Genomic DNA, 18,157 nt, shown 5'->3' with positions numbered 1-18,157 from the left:
GTTGAACTCAAACTGCAGAATCTTAAGCTGAATATCCTGCAATGATAAACTGTATTTCTTTATAATGAATTTGATTTGAAAGTAATTATTTCACCTAGTAAACATTTATAAAAGACAACATCTGCATTATATTAAGAGCTTATGAAGATTGTTTAAAAAATAAGGAAGAAAACTAAGACCACATCTAATAAAGAAGCAGAAAACAGGAAATGAACAATTACGTGAGGATACAGAATTTGTCTATAAACAAATCTAGCAATGACCTTCTTACTTAAATTCATTGTCCATTAAGCAGATTGCACCCATAACTTCCTGACTTTACAAGGTATGCAGTCAATAAATACTTTATGAAATGTGTATATTGGGTTGTATGAAATCTTAGCTGAACAGCAAACAGTACATGCAGGGATTCTGATATAGTAAATAAAGTAAATTGGCTTCTGAGAGCCCAAAAAGAATGTTCTTTTCATCTCTTGGATATGTTTTTGAAGCACATTGATTATCTCCAGTCATAATAGCCTATATTTGTTGAGGCCCTACTAGCTGTTAGTAGTTGTGATAGCATCCTATATGGACATACAACCTATTTGTAGTATCATAACTTGAACTGTATCTAATTAGCTTTCATGTCACATAATTAATATAAGCCATCAAGACTATTACAAACAGAACTATTTGAGGATAAAGGGTCTCAAAAGTAAGTATTAAGGATACTTTGATGTTCTCAATTTTTATTTGGCATCCCAAATCCATTTTTTAGGGCTACATATTCTACATGATGAGGCATTCAGAATATATATGCACACACACACACACACATATAAATATAAGCTAAGTTACTCACATGATAAGTTCCTAAATTATCTGTACCCTGAACTTCGCCATCTCTAAAGTAATAATGACAGATATATCCCATAGAATTTTTATAATGATTAAATTAGTTAATGTATATGAAAATCTCTGGGGGTATTTCACTATGATATAAAAGTCACCAAGTACTAGCTATTATATTTTTAAAAATTAAATTTAAAATATTGTATAATAATTTCTTTTGTTTCCTCTCCCACATCTATTTGCATGCCACTCCCCCTTAGTCACAGGTCTTACTGTCTGAGCTGAGATAAAAGATGAAAATATCTAAGTCTGATTTCAGCAATGACTACTGGTTAATAACTTCTTCATATAGTCCCTTCTTCCTCCACAGCTAAGATTTTCTTCTTCATTCTTTCCTGATTCAGAAGAACTCTTGCTCCCTTCCAAAGAAATCTTACCTACTATGCAGCCTCTAAATAAATTCTGGATATTTGTATAGTTTAAAGATTTTTATTTATTTGACAGACAGAGATCACAAGTAGGCAGAGAGGCAGGCAGAGAGAGAGATTGGAGGAAGCAGGCTCCCTGCTGAGCAGAGAGCCCGGCTCTATCCCAGGACTCTGGGATCATAACCTGAGCCAAAGGCAGAGGCTTTAACCCACTGAGCCACCCAGGCGCCTCATGGATATTTGTAAAGTTTAACATTAAATTACTGAGTGCATATTGTAAACCAATAGAGGCATACAGAACCAAAATAAACATGGCACCTGCCCTCAAAGATACTTAAGGAAGGATAAAATACTTAGAAAAACAAGAATCCAGTATGGATTTATTTTATCACCATCAAACTGTAAGGAATTTGGATGTTTTCTAAACACCAAACAACAACAAAAAAAATACATAGGTGCATTTCTGCACTGTCAAATAACCCTACCAATTTTCCTTCTTTATTAAAATTTGAATGTTTTCATTTGTACCATTACCACAGTCTATAAATATTTTAACTTCTTTCTCAACCTAACCATAACACCGCCTCCTTCCTCAAAATTCAGCAAGTCAGACATCTGAACACAGCATCCACAGGGTCTCTGCTCAGGGTTTCTTTCAGTCAGGACTCTGTGCTCATCCAGAGGTCAAGATCTCTTCCAGACCCACCCAGGCTTTTAGCAGCATGGTATTCCTTGTGGCATAGAATTGAGGTCTCTGGCTGGCTGTGGACTAGAGGTTGCTTTCATCTCCTAGAGACTGCCCTCTACCCAGCCAGGTGGACCTCTCACAACATGACAGGTGGCATCTTCCAATCCATCAGAGGAATCTCTCTGCTGCTTCTTGTCCCTTTTAAATGCTCACATGATAGGGCCAGGCCCACCAGAATAATCTCCCTTTTGATTAACTTTAAGTCAAGTCATCACAAACCCTAATGACATCTGCAAATTCTCTTTGCCATACATACAATGCAACATATCCCATCACATTCATAGGCCCACTCACACTCAAAGGGTGGGTTTCATACTGCTGTAATCATAAAGGACAGCAATTGTGAGGACCCTTTTAGAACACTGCCTACCACAACTATCTAGGCCAGCCAACCTACAAACTTTACAAGTTTGACTTCTAATATGTCCTTTGACTGATGCATCCTTACCCTCCCACTTCTATCACCTCTATTATAATAACAGTTTCATTAGTTTTTGCAGAAACTACAGTAATTTTCTCATACGTAATTTCCCCTCCTTGAGTTTCGAGTTGTTTACACACTTTTTCTATATTGACGCCAGCATGAGCTCTCAAAAATACATCTTCCTACAGAGCTCTTCATTGTCTTCAGCATGAAGTCAAAACTCTTTCCCCCTTTATCACAGAAGTCAAGGATCTTCTCAATCTAACCAAAATCTAGTTTTCCTGCTGTCCAATCTCTTCTCTACCCCAGCGACCTTTTGATATGATCAGCCTGGACCTTTCCTACCTCACCAAACTACCAAATACAGCAAGTTCTTTCACAGTTCTTATAGTAAGAAACTTCACAAACAAGTTCTTTCACATATTTACTGGCTATACTAAATATAGCAAGTTCTTTCACACTGTAAAGACAACTTGCTTTATTAAATTTAATAAATTTATTAAACATAAATTTATGTTTAATTCACAAATCTCCCACTCTTCTTTGACTGAGCCTAAATTCTTTAGACTTATTGTTTGTTCCATGGATCCATTCATAAATTCAACATTAGTATATTATCTTTAGGATGCATTTTGTGGTATCACTTTGTCTGCCTCAAGGCAGAATGAATTACTTATTCCTCTGGAGTAACATTCTCTTTTTATTTATACATCTAGAATAGTGTTAATTCCATTGCATGATCATAAGTTGTTTGAAAATGTGCCTCTCCAACTTAAATCAGCTACTGAGAGATAGACCATTGCTTTCAACATTATATTCCTGTTACCATCCCCTATATTTGCAGTGTGGGAAATCAACAGGTTTTTTTTTTTAATTAAATCTAAAAGTTGTAAAGTGGTGAGGGATTCTGGAAATAAATCAGGATCTCAACACATTATAGCTTTGTGCATTTAATTCATGCTGTGTGGCCTCAAATTATTCAGGTAACTATTAGAAGAATCTCAGGGAGCTCTTTTAGTTCTATAAAGTGAAGGGGTGTGTGTGTGTGTGTGTGTGTGTGTGTGTGTGTGTGTGTGTGTGTTGGGTTTTTTTTTAATGAAATACTTATGCTACTATTTTAGGGGAAACTTCTATGTGCCTCCCTCATTTCTTGATAGTAATTCTCTCTTATATAAAAACAATATTCCAGTCCCACCGTAAGAGCATTCTACAGATCTTGTGCAGGACTGTCTTGAGTTAACTCTCTCCTCTGATTACAGAAAGTCAGTAATATGGTTGCAGGGTAAGGTAGGTCTAGTTTCAAATGTTGGCTCTGCTACCAGCCAGCTGAGGTTCTCCAAAGAAGCATTTTATACCAGGTTCTGCTTCTGTAAAATTAAGTTCACCAACAGCATTAACTGTAAGGATTAAGTGAGATAGCATTTGTGAAGCATTTCACCTGCTATCTAGTATGGGAAACATTTAACAATGGTAAATGGGAATGAGGTTGGTGAGTGGTAGCGGCTGTGACAGCTCTACTTAGACAATGATTTAGAAATGTAGCACAACTAACCAGAAAACTCACAACAGCAAGGACATGACAACAACCTGCTCCAAGCATCAGGATATGTGGTCCATGGGTCAACTAAACCCCATCAGTTAGAATATAATTTACCCAAATAGAGACTTCAGGGAAAATCTTTTCGTAGTTTTCCTGAGACACCCAGAAGAGTTTTTTTTGCAATTAATTAGATCTTCCTCATTCTGAAGGAAACCAGTGTGTGTAAAGTTTGATGTCTTCCCTGAATGCAGCACTTTTACTTACAAAGAATGGAGCTTGTTCTTTCCCACCCTGTTTGCAAGAAAAGGGCTTGAGGAGCTTTGGAGGCTTTCTCCTTAGGGATAGATAGCATATATAAGGATCCATGACTCAGGCTGCATGAAATCTCCTAATCAGAAAACCCCTGGAAGACTTTCTTTGGCTCCTAGAGTATGAAGTTTCCCAAGGGTTCATTCTACCTCATGACTTCCCTCCCTTTCTACTTTACGACATCTACTTTTCTCGTGTCCATGCAAGGACTAGTATTATAGTGCCTTGACCTTGTATTATGGTAAAATTTTGCTAGAAGTAAGTTTGTGAGTAAAAATTCCAAAACAAAACACCTGCTATATGTACAAGCTCATTTCTCTCCCTACCTTACCTCCATACCCAGCAGATGAATGTATCTTCCTCCAATATCAATTGGGTGGATTTTGTATATTTTTTTTAATTTTTAAAGATTTTATTTATTTATTTGACAGAGAGAGAGATCACAAGTAGGCAGAGAGGCAGGCAAAGAGAGAGGGGGAAACAGGCTCCCTGCTGAGCAGAGAGCCCAACATGGGGCTCCACCCCAGTACCCTGAGATCATGACCAGGACCGAAGGCAAAGGCTCAACCCCCTGAACTACCCAGGCTCCCCAATTTTGTACATTTTTAAGAGACTTCTTCATCCATGGTGGGAAAAAAGCTTCATTGAGTCCTTCATAGAACACTTGAAGTATCCATCACATTCCAGGGTTTTGTACTGATAATACAGAAAAATACCACAGAGTCACTTTCCCCAGGGCTCACAAGTCAGTGAGGAAAGAGGCGTCAAAATCACTGATTACAATAGGGCATAATTACTATGAGACCACAGAAGAAAGAGCATGCATTTATCCAGGTCATCACCTGGTCTGTCTGGATACATGGGAGAAGAGAGCACAGGAAAACCAGGAGTAATTCATAATATGGCTGGCACATGTGGAGAACAAGTGGGAGAGCAAGTGGAAAGTACAGCTAAACAGGGAGGCAGAATCTATACCACAGAAGATTTTACAGGCATTCCCAAGCCTTTGAATCTAAACAACATAAAAGACATTGCACAGTAGGGAATTTAATCTTTCTCCTTCCCTAGAAAAATGCATTTCTACATCCTTGAGAAGCAACTGAAGATTTCAGGCATCTTGTTGGAGGTTACATAATGTAATGTCGTTCCCTGTTTGATACAATATCAACCTAAATGATACAAATCTTAAATTTTGCATCTAAGCCACAATACATCAGTTTTAGTGAAATATCAATTAGGAACATTCTCAAACAGAACCTCAATGTGCTCATGTGGTTTTGGCAGAACACTCAGTCACTCAATATTTCAAATTCTTCATCAGATGAGCCAGATTATTATTTTCAACATTGGCTCAGACAGTTATGAACAAGCATTGTTTCATAAGTCTATAAACTAAAGAAAAAGCTTTGAAAATATATAGAGCTCTGTATTTGATGATGCTGAATTCACAGGAAAACAGAGCTTAAAAGGAATGAAAAGTATTGTCTGTAAGATTAAAAAAGAAAAAAGTAGACTTTAGGTATTTTTCTGTGAATTATATCACTTTAATAAAGAAGGGAAAGAAATATACTTTCAATTTTATTAGTGATAGTAGTAGTATAACTACTGCATGCAAAGTGATATGTAATTTCTTATTGAAGCATAAGTCAACATTGCTGCTTTTCTAAAAACATTTTCTAATACATTTACATTTTTAAAATTTGAAAATATGATTTCCCAATTAACATTCTCACAAACAGTGAATGGGGTGGAAGGGTCCTTTCTTTCCAACAAAAGCATGGGGTGGAGGAGTCCTTTCTTTCCAACAAGAAACATTTGTTTCTTGTTTGTTTATTTGTTTGTTTGTTTTAATTTATTATTTTAAATAAACATATAATGTATTTTTATCCCCAGGGGTACAGGTCTGTGAATTGCCAGGTTTACACATTTCACAGCACTCATCATAGCACATACCCTCCCCAATGTCCATATCCCCACCACTCTCTCCCCTCCCCCCTCTTCCCAGCAACCCTCAGTCTGATTTTTGAGATTGAGTCTTTTATGGTTTTTCTCCCTCCCAATCCCATTGCTTTTCATTTTTCCTTTTCCTACCCCCAAACCCCTCACATTGCATCTCCACTTCCTCATATCAGGGAGATCATATGATAGTTGTCTTTCTCCGATTGACTTATTTCACTAAGCATAATACCCTATAGTTCCATCCATGTCATCGCAAATGGCAAGATTTCATTCCTTTTGGTGGCTGCATATTCCATTATGTATATATACCACATCTTCTTTATCCATTCATCTGTTGATGGACATCTAGGTTCTTTCCATAGTGTGACTATTGTGGACATTGCTGCTATAAACATTCAGGTGCACATGCCCCTTGGAGCACCACATTTGTATCTTTAGAATATATACCCAGTAGTGCAATCGCTGGATCATAGAGTAGCTCTATTTTCAGTTTTCTGAGGAACATCCACACTGTTTTCCAGAGTGGTTGGACCAGCTTACATTCCCACCAACAGTGTAGGAGGGTTCCCCTCTCTCCACATCCTTGCCAGCATCTGTCATTTCTTGATTTGTTAATTTTAGCCATTCTGACTGGTGTGAGGTGGTATCTCATCATGGTTTTGATTTGTATTTCCCTGATGCCAAGTGATGTGGAGCATTTTTTCATGTGTCTGTTGGCCATCTGGATGTCTTCTTTGCAGAAATGTCTGTTCATGTCCTCTACCCATTTCTTGATTAGATTATTTGTTCTTTGGGTGTTGAGTTTGCTAATCTCTTTATAGATTTTGGATACTAGCCCTTTATCTGATATGTCATTTGCAAATATCTTCTCCCATTCTGTCAGTTGTCTTTTGGTTTTGTTAACTGTTTCCCTTGCTGTGCAAAAGCTTTTGATCTTGATGAAATCCCAATAGTTTATTTTTTCCCTTGCTTCCTTTGTCTTTGGCGATGTTCCTAGGAAGAAGTTGCTGTAGCTGAGGTCAAAGAGGTTGCTGCCTGTGTTCTCCTCAAGGATTTTGATGGAGTACTTTCTCACATTGAGGTCCTTCATCCATTTTGAGTCTATTTTCATGTGTGGTGTAAGGAAATAGTCCAATTTAATTTTTCTGCATGTGGCTGTCCAATTTTCCCTGCACCATTTGTTGAAAAGGCTGTCTTGTTTACATTGGACATTCTCTCCTGCTTTGTCAAAGATTAGTTGACCATAGAGTTGAGGATCTATTTCTGGACTCTCGATTCTGTTCCATTGATCTAGGTGTCTGTTTTTGTACCAGTACTATACTGTCTTGATGATGACAGATTTGTAATAGAGCTTGAAGTCTGGAATTGTGATGCCACCAACTTTGGCTTTCTTTTTCAATATTCCTTTGGCTATTCGAGGTCTTTTCTGGTTCCATATACATTTTAGGATTATTTGTTCTATTTCTTTGAAAAAAATGGATGGGTTTTTGATAGGGATTGCATTAAATGTGTAGATTGCTTTAGGTAGAATGGACATTTTCACAATATTTGTTCTTCCAATCCATTAGCATGGAACATTTTTCCATTTCTTTGTGTCTTCCTCAATTTCTTTCATGAGTACTTTATAGTTTTCTGAGTACAGATTCTGTGCCTCTTTGGTTAGGTTTATTCCTAGGTATCTTATGGTTTTGGGTAAAATTGTAAATGGAATTGACTCCTTAGTTTGTCTTTCTTCTGTCTTATTGTTAGTGTAAAGAAATGCAACTGATTTCTGTGCATTGATGTTATACCCTGACACTTTACTGAATTCCTGTACAAGTTCTAGCAGTTTTGGAGTGGAGTCTTTTGGATTTTCCACATATAGTATTATACCATCTGCAAAGAGTGATAGTTTGACTTCTTCTTTGCTGATTTGGATGCAGTTCATTTCTTTTTGTTGTCTGATGGCTGAGGCTCGGTCTTCTACTACTATGTTGAATAGCAGTGGTGATAATGGACATCCTTGCCATGTTCCTGACCCTAGCGTAAAAGCTTTCAGTTTTTCTCCATTGAGAATGATATTTGCAGTGGGTTTTTCATAGATGGCTTTGATAATATTGAGATATGTGCCCTCTATCCCTACACTTTGAAGAGTTTTGATCAGGAAGGGATGCTGTACTTTGTCAAATGCTTTTTCAGCATCTATTGAGAGTATCATATGGTTCTTATTCTTTCTTTTATTAATGTATTGTATCACATTGATTGATTTGCGGATGTTGAACCAACCTTGCAGCCCTGGAATAAATCCCACTTGGTCGTGGTGAATAATCCTTTTAATGTACTGTTGGCTAGTATTTTGGTGAGAATTTTCGTATTGGTGTTCATCAAAGATATTGGTCTGTAATTCTCTTTTTTGATTGGATCCTTGTCTGGTTTTGGGATCAAGGTGATGCTGGCCTCATAAAATGAGTTTGGAAGTTTTCCTTCCATTTCTATTTTTTGTCACAGTTTCAGAAGAATAGGAATTAATTCTTCTTTAAATGTTTGGTAGAATTCCCTCGGGAAGCCGTCTGGCCCTGTACTTTTGTTTGTTTGGAGATTTTTGATGACTGTTTCAATCTTCTTACTGGTTATGGGTCTGTTCAGGTTTTCTATTTCTTCCTGGTTCAGTTGTGGTAGTTTATATGTCTCTAGAAACGTATCCATTTCTTCCAGATTGTCAAATTTGTTGACATAGAGTTGCTCATAGTATGTTCTTATAATTGTATTTCTTTGGTGTTGGTTGTGATCTCACCTCTTTCATTCGTGATTTTATTTATTTGGGTCCTTTCTCTTTTCTTTTTGATAAATCTGGCCAGGGGTTTATCAATCTTATTAATTCTTTCAAAGAACCAGCTCCTAGTTTCGTTGATTTGTTCCACTGTTCTTTTAGTTTCTATTTCATTGATTTCTGCTCTGATCTTTATGATTTCCTCTTCTCCTGCTGGGTTTAGGCTTTCTTTGTTGTTCTCCAGCTCCTTTAGGTGTAGGGTTAGGTTGTATATTTGAGACCTTTCTTGTTTCTTGAGAAAGGCTTGTACCGCTATATATTTTCCTTTCAGGACTGCCTTTGTTGTGTCCCACAGATTTTGAACTGTTGTGTTCTCATTATCATTTGTTTCCATGAATTTTTTCAATTCTTTAATTTCCTGGTTGACCCATTCATTTTTTAGAAGGATGCTGTTTAGTCTCCATGTATTTGGGTTCTTTCCAAATTTCCTCTTGTGACTGAGTTCTAGCTTCAGAGCATTGTGGTCTGAAAATATGCAGGGAATGATCCCAATCTTTTGATACTGGTTGAGGCCTCATTTATGACCCAGTATGTGGTGTATTCTGGAGAATGTTCCATGTGCACTAGAGAAGAATGTATATTCTGTTGCTTTGGGATGGAATGTTCTGAATATATCTGTGATGTCCATCTGGTCCAGTGTGTCATTTAAGGCCTTTATTTCCTTGTTGATCTTTTGCTTAGATGATCTGTCCATTTCATGAGGGGAGTGTTCAAGTCCCCTACTATTATTGTATTATTGTCAGTGTATTTCTTTGATTTTGTTATTAATTGGTTTATGTAGTTGGCTGCTCCCATGTTAGGGGCATAGATATTTAAAATTGTTAGATATTCTTGTTGGACAGACCCTTTGAGTATGATATAGTGTCCTTCCTCATCTCTTATTATAGTCTTTGGCTTAAAATCTAATTGATCTGATGTAAGGATTGCCACCCTTTCTTCTGATGTCCATTAGCATGGTAAATTGTTTTCCAGCCCCTCACTTTAAATCTGGAGGTGTCTTCAGGTCTAAAATGAGTTTCTTGTAGGCAGCATATTAATGGGTTTTGTTTTTTTATCTATTCTGATGCCCTGTGTCTTTTGATTGGGACATTGAGCCCATTAACATTCAGGGTAACTATTGAGATATATGAATTTAGTGCCATTGTATTGCCTGTAAGGTGACTGTTACTGTATATTGTCTCTGTTCCTTTCTGATCTACCACTTTTAGGGTCTCTCTTTGCTTAGAGGACCCCTTTCAATATTTCCTGTAGAGCTGGTTTGGTGTTTGCAAATTCTTTCAGTTTTTGTTTTTCCTGGAAGCTTTTTATCTCTCCTTCTACTTTCAATGATAGCTTAGTTAGATATAGTATGCTTGGCTGCATGTTTTTCTCATTTAGTGCTCTGAATATATCATGCCAGTTCTTTCTGGCCTGCCAGGTCTCTGTGGATAGGTCTGCTGCCAATCTGTTTTTACCCTTGTATGTTACAGACTTCTTTTCCCGGGCTGCTTTCAGGATTTTCTCTTTGTCACTAAGACTTGTAAATTTTACTATCAGGTGACGAGGTGTGAACCTATTTTTATTGATTTTGAGGGGTGTTCTTAGGATCTCCTGTATTTCGATGCTTGTTCCCTTTGCTATATTAGGGAAATTCTCTACAATAATTCTCTCCAATATACCTCCCCTCTCTCTTTCTTCTTATTCTGGAATCCCAATTATTCTAATGCTGTGTCGTCTTATGGCGTCACTTATCTCTTGAATTCTCTTCTCATGGTCCAGTATTTGTTTGTCTCTCTTTTGCTCAGCTTCTTTATTCTCTGTCATTTGGTCTTCTATGTCACTAATTCTTTCTTCTGCCTCATTTATCCTAGCAGAAAGAGCTTCCATTTATTATTGCACCTCATTAATAGCTTTTTTGATTTCAACTTGGTTAGATTTTAGTTTTTTTATTTCTCCAGAAAGGGCTTTTATCTCTCTGGAGAGGGTTTCTCTAATATCTTCTATGCCTTTTTCGAGCTCGGCTAGAACCTCAGGAATTGTCATTCTGAACTCTAGATCTGTCATATTACCAATGTCTGTATTGATTAGGTCCCCAGCCTTCGGTACTGCCTCTTGTTCTTTTTTTTTTTCTTTTTTTGTGGTGAATTTTTCCGCCTTGTCATTTTGTCCAGATAAGATTTGCTTTCTCCTCCTCTGGAATTCCGCTGTTCTCCTTGGTGAGTGAAGTTGCTCTGGGCTGGGTTTCTTGTTGATCTTCTGGGGGAGGGGCCTGTAGTAGTGATTCTCAAGTGTCTTTGCCCCAGGCAGAATTGCACCGCCCTTAACAGGGGCCGAGCGAAATAATCGAAATAATCCGCTCGGGTTCGCTTTCAGGAGCTTTTGTTCCCTGAGCGCTTTGCATAGAGTTATGGAGGATGGGAAGGAAGATGGCAGCCTCCCAATCTCTGGCCTGGAGGAGCCAAGAGCTCAAGGTCCCACTCCTCAGTGCGCCCTCAGAGAAAAGAGCCCAACCGCCCCCGTCTCCCGGGCCTCTGGTTGTGCATGGAGGAAAGCGCTCAATCACTCACACTTGGAGAAAAGCGCCCGGTCGCTTCCCTCCCTGTGGCCTCCGTCCGCGCTCTGAGCTCAACCAGCCTGCAACCGGTTCAAGGTAACCCCAAGCTGAGAGCTCACTCCTCAGCTCTGTCTCTGTAGCCGACTTCCCCACTCTAATACCTCCGAGCTCTGTGACACTCAGACACCCCCAGTCTTTCTGTGGCCCCAGGGGATCTGGGGTTACGCTGAACCGTGTGGGCTTCCCCCTGGTTTTGCCTCTGGAGCAATGTCCCTCCATGGAGCAGACTTTTAAGAGTTCTGATTTTGTGCTCCATTGCTCTGCCGCTTGCTGGGAGCCAGCCCCTCCCCCCGGGGTCTATCTTCCCATCACTTTGGATTCACTTCTCCACCAGTCATACCTTTCAGAAAGTGATTGAATTTCTGTTTCTAGAATTGTTGCTCTTCTTCTCTTCGATTTCCTGTTGGATTTGTAGGTGTTTGCAATGGTTAGATAAGCTATCTAGCTGATCTCCTGCTACCTGATGACATCTCAGCCTGCTACTTCTCCGCCATCTTGACTCCTCTTTCTATTTTTTGTTTTTTTTATTTTAGCCATTCTAACAAGTATGAGGTGATCTCTCTTTGTGATTTTTTTCTTTTTTTCTTTTACTTTAATTTTATTTTTTCAGTGTTCCAAGATTATTTGTTTATGCACCACACCCAGTGCTCCATGCAATATGTGCCCTCCTTAATGCTCACCACCAGGCTCACCCAACCCCCCACCCTCCTCTCTTCCAAAACACTCAGTTTGTTTCTTAGAGTCCACAGTCTCTCATGTTTCATCTCCCCCTCTGATTTCCCTCAACTCACTTCTCGCCTTCTCCCAATGTCCTCCATGTTATTCCTTATGCTCCACAAATAAGTAAAACTATATGATAATTGACTTTCTCTGTTTGATTTATTTCACTCAGCATAATCTCCTCCAGTCCCATCCATGTTGGTACAAAGTTGGGTATTCATCCTTTCTGATAGAGGCATAATACTCCATTGTATATATGGACCATACCTTCTTTATCCATTTGTCTATTGAAGGGCATCTTGGCTCTTTCCACAGTTTGGGGATTGTGGCCATTGTTGCTATGAACACTGGGGTACAGATGGCTCTTCTTTTTACTGCATCTATATCTCTGTGGTAAATATCCATAGTGCAATTGCAGGATCATAGGGTAGCTCTACTTTTAATTTCTTAAGGAATCTCCACACTGTTTTCCAAAGTGGCTGCACCAACTTGCATTCCCACCAACAATGTAAGAGGGTTCCCCTTTCTCCACATACTCTCCAACACTTGTTGTTTCTTGTCTTGTTAATTTTGGCCATTCTAACTGGTATAAGGTGGTATCTCAATGAGGGTTTGATTTGAATTTCCCTGATGTAATGATTCTGATTTGCATTTCCCTTATAATGAGTGATGTTGAATATCTTTTCATGTGTCTGTTGGTTATCTGTATGTCTTCTTTGGGAAAATGTCTACTTGGGTCCTCCACCCATTTCTTAACCAGATTGTCTGGAAAAAAAGCATTGAGGTTCCTCAAAAAGTTAGAAATAGAAATAACATGATCCAATAACTCCATTATTGGGTATCTACCCAGAAAAAAATGAAACACTAACTCAAAAATATACATGCACCCCTATGTTTACTGCAGCATTATATACAATAGCCAAGGTATGGAAACAACCTAAGTGTCCATAAATAGATGAATGGATAAGGAAAATATGATATGTACACACACTAAAATATTACACAGCCTTAAAAATGGATGATATCATGCCATTTGAGACAACATAGATGGACCTAGAGGGTTTTCTGCTAAGTGACATAAGTCAGAATGAGAAAGGTAAATACCATATGATTCCACTCATAATGTAATTTTTTTAAATTAATAAACCAACAAAAATAAAATTAGATCTATAAATACAGAGAACAAATTGATGGTTGACAGAGGGAAGCTGAAGTGGGGAGTTGGACTAATGGGTGAAGGGGAGAGGTAAATACAGACTTCCAGTTATGGAATGAGTAGGTCAGAGGAATAAAAGGCACAGCATAAGGAATACAATCAGTGATATTGCAATGGCAATGTAACAGGAGAGATGGTAGCTATATTGTGGTAAACATAGGATGATGTATAAACTTGTCAAATCACTAAGTTGTAGACCTGAAACTAATGTAATATTGTGTGTCAACTACACTCAGAGAAAAAAAATATGGTTCCTCACCTTCAAAGTTCTTCATTTTCAAGACTTCCTGAGAATCCATGAAATTTGAATTTCTTGTTTATAGTTTTATTGCTTAGAATTGAATGTATATTATACCTCCTCTATTAAACAAAACATTTCTAGGAGCTCTATTTTTCTCTTCATGCTAACAACCTTTAACCTGATGTTCCCTTTAATTCAGGTTCTTTCTCCAAAAGAGAGAGATCCCATTCATGATTCCTCTTAGTATCTGCTTCAATATTTTATCCAGTCTCATTCAAAAGAAACAACTGGCTAAACATTGCTTCAATTTAGATATGTTTAGTCAGACTATTACTCCTTAAAAAGAGAGACTATGTTTTCATTTTTCACTGTTTTAACACCAGTACCTCCCATAGTGCTTGCCAAATTATGTAAACCTAAATTATGTAATGCCTAAATTATGTAAGAAGAATATTTGAAAGTTATGTAAAAATCAAGTTAATTCAGTAAGCATGTATTAAATTAGCTATTATTAAATATTACACTTGGATCTGTGCATGATATATCAATCCCAATGCACACTGCCTATTTTCAAAAAATTTTAAGTCAGTAAGGAAAGATGAACCTGATTGCCTATAAGACAATGATTAATTTTTTTGAAAAAGACAATGATTTATTAATGGTAACTACAAGTAAAAAAAAAATGGTAACTACAAGAAAAAAGCAACTAGAAAGAGAAAAAAATAGGTGAATATTTCATTCATGGAGAGCAAAATGATCATAGATAGAAGGCAAGGAATTTACAGTGTTTTTTTTTCCAAAAGACTAAACATCCCAGAGGAATGTTACTCTAACATGCATGAGAACCTGTAGGGAGCTTGTTAAAATGCAAATTCGTGGGCTCCACCTAAAGAGTTTCTGACTTAGTTCCAGGTTGGGGTTTAAGATATTAAGTGGTTCTGATGCACTGCTTTTGGACCATAGTCCAAAAGTTTTGATGAACAAAAACCGAAAGTGGATGTCATATTATAAATCAATAGTATAGAAGACAGATTTATAAAGACCGATGGGAATGAGGATGCAATGGAAGATGAAAAACAAAATTATTGTGTTTTGAAGTGGGTGTTAAATGGAAATCGATTATTTCATTATCTGAAAAAATTTTAAAGCTCATTATTATGCATTTATAAAGAAAATATAAAGAAAGTATAAAGAAAATATAAACAGGCCAATCTCCAAGTATCCAAAAGGAGGCACTCTGACATTTGGAACATGTTTATTCATACTTTCACAATGTATATGTGTGAATGGGCATGTGTGTACGTGTGTGTATATGCAGATGAAATCCAGACACAAACAGTGGTAAATATCCTCTATACTAATATATATTTTCTCTCAATAATGTATTATTTTTATCTGTATCAGTATTTAGCTTGCTGCATGATAGTTTATATTTTATTTAACCATTACCTTAAAGTAATTATTTAAGCAGTTTCCAAATTTTCATTGCAATAAATAATATCTTGAACATCACAATACATCTTTGTCCACTTTCCCCCATTAGATACATATTTTGAAGCATAAATCACTGACTATTACATAATTAACTTTTAATACATTTACAAAAGGGACCTGAATAACTCTTTTAAGAATGAGGAAAGTATACTTTTCATTTGATTTATTTTTGTTTTCTATGCTTATTCATGTTCTGCAGTCATATATAGTCTATCTGCGGAAATAATAATCATTAACAATAAGTGATTAGAATTACTGTTAACTTAGGGCTTCCTACTGATTAAATGATATCAGACATCCCTTGAATTGCTACACCTTATATGATGTAAGACTTTTTAAACTGTCAAGTCAATTTATGGCTTCATTTGTCCATTTTGTAGACATAATCCTATAGTAGTAGTAGACATAGTCACTATGTAGTAGTAGACATAGTAGTAGTAGTAGTAGTAGTAGTAGTAGAAGACGACATAGTTACTGTAGTAGTGACTACTAGTACTATATTAGTAGTAGTAGTAGTAGACATAGCAGACATAGTCACTATAGAAGTAGTAGACATAGTCACTATAGTCCTGTTCTGTGCCAGCTGAAGCATTTGTGACAATGTTAAAGGTACCCAAGATACAGTCCCTATCTCAAAAAATCCACATTCTAGAACTTGGTAAAAAGTGAGTTATTACATCATCAGAATAGAATGAAAGCTTTTGGAAATAGGATTTTTAAATTCTAACAAATTGTCAAATATGAGTCAGGGAGACCATGAAAAGAAAAGACAAAATGAAAAATCCCTAAATGAGCTTCGAGGAGAATATTTTGAGCATAGCTTTGCGAATTTGCTTGGTCTTCACACTGTAGATTATGGGATTCATCACAGGAGGGATGAGCAGATAAACATTGGCAATGAGAGTATGCACAAGGGGAGGGGCATGCTTCCCAAATCTGTGCACCAATGACAAGCTGATCATGGGGATGTAGAAGATGGCAACAGCACTTATGTGTGAAACACAAGTACCAAAGGCCTTTTTCCGCTCCTCTGGGGAGGCAATACTGAGCACAGAGTGAATGATCAGAACATAGGAGAGGAGGATCAAGACAGAGTCTATGCCAGCAGTCGAGATGACAATGGCCAAACCAAATGCACTGTTGATCTTGGTGTCTGTGCATGAAAGCTTCATCACATCAGGGTGGAAACAATATGAATGGTGCAGAACATGGCTATGGCAGAAGGACAGACGCTTTAGAAGTAGGAGTAAAGGCACTAGAGCCGTTGTCCCTCTAATAACAATGGCAAAGCCCACTTTGATGATCCTTGAACTAGTTAAGATTGTAGCATATCTCAGTGGGTTACAGATGGCAATGAAGCGGTCAAAGGCCATTGCTAGGAGTACTGAGGATTCCATGAATGTGAAACCATGGATAAAGAACATCTGGCCAATGCAGGCATCAAAGCTGATTTCTCGAGCATTGAACCAGAAAATACACAGCACAGTGACCAATGTGGAGAGGCACAGTCCTAGGTCTGTGAAGGATAGCATGGAGAGGAAATAGTACATGGGTTCATGGAGGCTCGACTCAGTGAGGATGACAAACAAGATCATGCCATTCCCAGAGATGGCAATGGCATAGAGACAACAAAAAGGGATGGAGAGCCAGGCATGGTAAGTTTCAAAACCAGGGATACCAGTAAGAAAGAATACTGCAGGGTGGAAAATGCTCTGATTGAAGGATGGCATGATGAGTGAAGGAAGCAATTTCCCTGGAACAAAGGACCATACCCTGTAAAGCAGGCAAGAAAGATGTTTTCACTCTCTTCTACATATCATACAATTTAGGATCATTAGTAAGCCTTGTCTTGTCTTCAGTAGAAGTGTATACCCAGTTATCCTTTTCCTAGATTTAGAATTGATCTTGCATGAACTAGGAAAAGAGACAGAACATTAAATTGTATGAAGACACCTGGGTTTTAGCAAGAGTAACATGTTAAATCTAGGCTTCAGTAGATTTCCATATATACATATATAAAAGAGGAGGTTAGAGTAGATAACCGTAACATATTTTCAGCTTTATGATTCCAGGTACATGGAGAGACAGGACATTTCTATGTATCCCTGAGACAATACAAAAGGCAATTCAGCCTGCTTTTCTTCACTTCTCAGTTGCCCTTAAAAAGTCCATTAAGAGGACACCTGGGTGGCTCAGTGGGTTAAGCCTCTGCCTTTGGCTCAGGTCATGATCCCAGGGTCCTGGGATCGAGCCCTACATCCGGCTCTCTGCTCAGTGGGGAGTCTGCTTCCCCCTCCTCACTCTCTGCCTACTTGTGATCTCTGCCAAATAAATAAATAAATCTTTTTTTTAATTTTTTTAGAAAAAGAAGTCCATTAAGATGGGACACCTGGGAAGCGCAGTTAGCTAAGCATCTGCCTTCAGCTCAGGCTGTGATCCCAGAGTCCTGGGATCAAGTCTTGTGTCACTGAGTAAGGAGCCTGCTTCTCCCACTGCCTGCCATTCCCCCTCTCTCTGACAAATAAAATACAAAAAAAAAAAAAAACTCTTTAAAAAAGGAAGTCTATTAAGACTTATGAGTCCTTATGCACCCGATGAAAATAGGATCATAAAGATAGTATTAACATTTTCTAGAAAAATATTACTGATCAAATTAATGTACAACAGCTATTAATGAAAACTACTACAGAAGAACAAATTCAATCTGGCAAACAGACTGCAATGCGTGAGGGTTGATAAAAGTACTTCATTATTTAGGTAGTAGCTATGAATCTGGTATTATTTAAGGGAAATTCTCTCTTAAGAAATATGACCCAAAGTTAACCTTACAAGAACAAAGGAA

The 18,157-nt window shown here is 37.7% G+C and overlaps 1 protein-coding gene across 1 annotated transcript; it reads right to left on the bottom strand.

Moving 5' to 3' along the window:
• Positions 1-16,100: 16,100 nt before the first annotated feature.
• LOC116599422 (olfactory receptor 51F2-like) lies at positions 16,101-17,045 on the bottom strand. Its single transcript, XM_032359245.1, has one exon. The coding sequence runs from the start codon at positions 17,043-17,045 to the stop codon at positions 16,101-16,103; it is 945 nt and encodes a 314-aa protein (XP_032215136.1).
• Between the last annotated feature and the right edge of the window lie 1,112 nt (positions 17,046-18,157).

This window comes from Mustela erminea, chromosome 9 (assembly GCF_009829155.1).
Source record: "Mustela erminea isolate mMusErm1 chromosome 9, mMusErm1.Pri, whole genome shotgun sequence".
In the NCBI taxonomy this organism is placed as follows: Eukaryota; Metazoa; Chordata; class Mammalia; order Carnivora; family Mustelidae; genus Mustela; species Mustela erminea.
This window is presented reverse-complemented; position numbering and strand designations above follow the sequence as displayed.